Raw genomic sequence first — 5,134 nt, 5'->3', positions numbered from 1 at the left:
GAGTTGAATCTGCATTGAACCTATCTTCAATCTCTTTCAACCATTGGCGCTGATACCACTTGTTGGGATTGAAATAATCAGGGCGTCATGCGGAAGCTAGTAATTGCAAACCTTGAACAACCAAAAATTAGACGACAAAGAAAACTATACTAAAAGAAGCATAATATTTACTATGGTTTGGGAAAATTAATATAAAAAACATAAAACCTATTGAGAGAATAATCTAGTCCTAAACGAGACTATTTAGAGACTACATTATGGATGCTACTGTGTTGTGTTGTATGAGAAGGATTCTTCAATTTATGATACAAAACTTTTTCCTCCAAGAAAGCAATTACCCAAATATGGAATATTAAAATAAATCTTTTGAGAAAAGTAAAATCAATTATGATAAACTCTTTGCCCTTTCTTAAAATATAGAAAGCAAAATCCAAATATGGTAAGAAAATCAGAGCAAAAACCTAACAAGTAGAGCTTTCAATAGATATGAGTTTTATATTTGTTAATCATCCCTTGATCACGATTCTAAATTAAGGTTTGAGTACATTAACATGCATTCCCAATATCCCTACAAACAAAATTATTCAATCGTTAAAAATCCAAATCCACTCGCTATTACAAGTCAATGGAGATCGACAAAATATATGATCGTCACTGGTCACTAAATTCAATGTATTCTGATAAGTACTAAGCCTCTGTTACCATCATAAGTTCATAACCATGCAATATTAAAACCTTCATCTCCTCAATTCCAGTTTCCATAGTGATTAGTATTATAATAAAGTTAATGGTTGTACATTTTAAATTTGATACAAAAACCCTAAAATGGAGCCGCCATACATCATACCACTATAGCTTATATAAAAATGAATTTTATATTTGTTAATCATCCCTTGCTCATGATTATAAATTAGGGCTCGAGTACAATGACATGCATTCACAACAACTTCAGTCGTTAAGAGTCCAAATTCAGTTGATATAAGTCGATCGATAGAGATAACAGGAAAAAAATTTGGTCGCTAAAAATCATGAAGAAACCTTGTAGCTTTGTTTTGCACTCTCAAATTATGATTTTCTTGATCTTGTTTGTAGGTGTAAATTCTCAGCTAACACCTGATTTCTACTCAAAAACATGTCCAAATCTCCTTAGAGTTGTTCGTAAAGAAGTTCAAAATGCTATCAAGAATGAAATGAGAATGGCTGCTTCTTTGCTTCGTCTTCACTTCCATGATTGCTTCGTCAGTGTGAGTTTTAATATTTTTGATTTATCTTATATCGCTTACAGTATAAATTAATACACTTTATGTACAATTTAACCTGTTATATTAGGTAATTTTTACCTTATTTCAAAGTTATTATTAGGCCAAGTATATATTGCCCTAACAGCTTAAAGCTGGAATGAACTGTCAGTTAGACACCTTATCTAGCCTTGTGACCAGTTAGACGTCTCTACTCGACAAAAGTGTGTCTTGTGAATACCCGTGGCTGACATGCATGGCTCGAACTCATGACAAACAAATTATACGGAGATAACTTTAACGTTCCTCCAAGATGCCAATTCTAGTATCTTTTAATATTTTTGAAGTTAAGTCAATGTGAAGAATTTTTATATCACCAGTGCAATTTAACCGGATATGGTAGGTTATTTCTATATTTTCCAAGTTACCATATCAGATTTTGATATAAAGAGTTACTTGTTGTTGTAGGTCGATTTAATTTCATGATATAATAAATTTATACACCGAGAATGCAAAATGTTCAAACTCTTCATTTTTCTACGAGTTAATTAACTTCTATACACTTAAAATATATAAAAGAACTTTTGTACTATCAGATCATCTAGAAAATAACTGCATGTAACTTGTTCACAAAAAGTGAATTAGTAATGTAAAACATAAGCAAATCAGATGCTACAACGTGTCAAAATACATTGATAATTAAAATGGGACCATTAATGCTTGATTTTTTTTTAATTGTAGGGTTGTGATGCTTCATTGCTGTTGGATGGAAATAGTACCACAAGTGAGAAGTTCACTCCAGCCAATTTGAACTCAGCAAGGGGTTTTGAAGTACTAGACAATATAAAAACTGCTGTTGAGAATGCATGCAGTGGAGTTGTTTCTTGTGCAGACATAATTGCTATAGCTGCAAGGGATTCAGTTCTATTGGTAAGATAGACCTTCTTTAATTCATTCAAGATTTAATATACTGACGACGTAAAGAATTTTTGCACTATTAGTATAGGTTAATCTGTTATATAACCAGGTCACTTGTCTTATCTTTTAAGTTACTAATTTCACTTTTTATGAACGGTTGCATGTAATTATCATGTAGGTGTACAAAAAAGAATTAGCTATGAATATTCGTTGCTAAATAGCTTGAGCTAACAAGAGTTTTAAAAGCTGTAGTTAATCAATCGTTAAATAGATTAGCGGTGATACTTTTTGTTATTTTGACACGGAAATTTAATAGCATTATTACCTTTTTTTTTTGGTGTATAGAAGTTAAGCTCTTTCTTTAAAGGTTTTAACTTTTAAGTTATATGACTAACATTATAAAAAGAATTTACACTATCATTGAATTGTGATTTGTATGTAATAGCAGGTCAATTAATCATTTTTCAAATTACAGAGTACTACTTGCAAACAATTTACATCAAATTACATTCCTAGTAAAAATAATCTGATTGTATAAATATTCTATATTGAACTTAAACTCTTTCTTAAAAATCCTTGTTGTGGCAAAGAGTTAAACAGAGTCATATCCGTTCGTTGATCTTCAGAATGTAGAAAGATATGGGCACATATCTTTTTGGTTTTTCACTTGGTATTCAGTACTCACTTTTGGGGTTTCTATTAATTTAGGTTCATATAGTGTAAGGTCTTATAATATATGGAGGAAAGGAGAAGGACAATTTTATATTGGGATTTTTTATTTTATTTTCAGAGCTTGAATTCGAAATCTCAGATTCAGAATGAATAAATCGAATTCTATCCATCTCACGATAACCCTCATAAAATATCATTTATGAAACTAGACAAATTATTAACTTATTCTTATATTTTCAGAGTGGAGGGCCATTTTGGAAGGTGTTGTTAGGGAGAAGGGATGGATTAGCTGCTAATTTTTCTGGATCAAGCACTGCGCTTCCAGCACCTTTTGATCCCCTCAATACAATCATCTCCAAATTTAAGGCTGTTGGATTAAACATAACAGATGTTGTGAGCCTATCAGGTAATTATTTATACATGGTATTAAGATAGCACTTAAATTATATGTACATTGATATCGTAAGTTTTTTTTTTTTTTTTTTTTTATTTTTTACAGTAACAGTGTAATTTAACATGGAGATAATATCTCAGATGTTCATTCAACTATGACCAGTTCACTCAGAAAGTCACTCAACTTTGTTTTCTAACCAAAAAGTCACTAAACTATGACTAGTTCACTCAGAAAGTCACTTAATTTTGTTTTCTAACAAGTCACTCAACCATACATGGCTAGTTCACTCAGAAAGTCACTCAACTTTGTTTTCTAACCACAAAGTCACTCAATTATTTTTACCAGGTTACCGGCTAATGCTTAATTATAAAAATGTACTTGTATTCATCTTATATAAGAAACTTGATTTTATATATATTTCTTACATCGTCATTACATAAAATTTTAACTCACATCGATTCATAGTTAATGAATATGTTTTAGTTTATTAGTGTACTTTATCTAGTGGTAAAAAGTTACTTCGTCTTATTTTTAAGTTAACGAACACACACCCCACCCCCCCCCCTCCCCGCCCCACACCAAAAAAAAAAAAAAAAAAAAGTTAATGAATACCACTTACAAAAGCAGTTAGGGGCAATTGTCTTTTAAACTATATTGCTCGTCTTGTAATTAAAAATTTCGCCACCTGCACCCATATTGAAACACTTTATATAGTGAAAGCGCCCTGATAGTATAAAACAACTTTACGTTATATTGACAGTATATATTAGTTGACTTTATATAAAACTTAATGCTAGATAGACATTATAGTACTGCCAAAAAAAAAAAATCAGAATTAACTACGAAACTAATCATCAATCTATCGTTAAATAGCCTGTAGCTAAACAATTTTTTTAATAATTTTTGCTAATTCATTTTTGAATAGGATCACCGAAGATTCTTGTTTTTAAGAACAAAGTTATTGTCGTTATTTTTTTTTTTATAGTGATATACTAGACTTGCACTAACCCTTTTAAGTGTTTGAATATGTAGGTTCTCATACAATTGGATTAGCAAGGTGTACAACCTTTGACAGCAGATTAAGAAACTTCAATGGGACAAGTTCACCAGACACAACCTTAGACACGACCTTAGTGAGTGAACTCCAAAATGTGTGTCCATCCACAAGTGATGGAAATAACACAGCCCCACTTGATAGAAACTCCACAGACTTATTTGACAATCATTATTTCAAGAATTTGCTCATTGGAAGAGGCCTTCTTGAATCAGACCAAATCTTGTTCTCAAGTAATGATGCCATAGCAACAACAAAAACCATAGTTGAAACTTATAGTAATGACTCTAAGTTTTTCTTTAATGACTTTGCTAATTCCATGATTAAGATGGGAAATATTAGCCCTCTAACTGGATCAGATGGTGAGGTCAGGAAGAACTGTAGGGTTGTTAATTAACCTAAATATTAGTATGGTGTATGTTATTATAATCCTTCAAAAAATGCTACTGCACTCGTGTCGAATCTTCAACAACACACACTTGGCAGCATTTTTTTAGAGTTTGAGTAACATAGTTAGTATGTACTAGTATAAGTTGTTCTATTGTAATTTCCTTGAGGGGAAAATATGATCTGATATATATTGTATACTTTATGAAAACAATGTACGGGCCTACTCTTCATTTTTCACCTTTTTCCATACCATTTGATAACTCGTTGCGAATATACTTAAGTAAATAAGAGTGTGCTCACTCTTAGATTAAGCTTTTTGATGAGATGGTCACATACTTTAACGTGATATCAGATTAGGCAAAGATCCTTGCTGCAACTCATTATCAATTTTTTTTTTTTACGTGTTTGGCCCATAAAGATACTCAGATTCACACATTAGGAAACGTGATTGAGGATGTAATCAAGTAA

General features: G+C 31.4%; 1 protein-coding gene across 1 annotated transcript; it reads left to right on the top strand.

Moving 5' to 3' along the window:
• Positions 1-938: 938 nt before the first annotated feature.
• On the top strand, positions 939-4,903 carry LOC132035174 (peroxidase N-like). Its single transcript, XM_059425464.1, has 4 exons — positions 939-1,244; positions 1,980-2,168; positions 3,069-3,234; positions 4,255-4,903. The coding sequence occupies exons 1-4, from the start codon at positions 1,029-1,031 to the stop codon at positions 4,671-4,673; spliced, it is 990 nt and encodes a 329-aa protein (XP_059281447.1). The 5' UTR covers positions 939-1,028; the 3' UTR covers positions 4,674-4,903.
• Positions 4,904-5,134: the final 231 nt, after the last annotated feature.

The sequence above is a fragment of the Lycium ferocissimum genome, chromosome 10 (genome assembly GCF_029784015.1).
Source record: "Lycium ferocissimum isolate CSIRO_LF1 chromosome 10, AGI_CSIRO_Lferr_CH_V1, whole genome shotgun sequence".
NCBI classification, from domain to species: Eukaryota; Viridiplantae; Streptophyta; class Magnoliopsida; order Solanales; family Solanaceae; genus Lycium; species Lycium ferocissimum.
The sequence above is the reverse complement of the archived record's forward strand: the minus strand, read 5'-3'. Positions and strand labels throughout refer to the sequence as shown.

What these genes read in the sequence shown, in the direction of transcription:
- LOC132035174 (XM_059425464.1), top strand. Translation starts at nt 1,029, where the DNA reads ATGAAGAAACCTTGTAGCTTTGTTTTGCACTCTCAAATTATGATTTTC. An exon ending in TCCATGATTGCTTCGTCAGT is followed by an intron (nt 1,245 to 1,979) that starts GTGAGTTTTAAT and finishes TTTTAATTGTAG; the next exon opens with GGTTGTGATGCTTCATTGCT. An exon ending in CAAGGGATTCAGTTCTATTG is followed by an intron (nt 2,169 to 3,068) that starts GTAAGATAGACC and finishes TTATATTTTCAG; the next exon opens with AGTGGAGGGCCATTTTGGAA.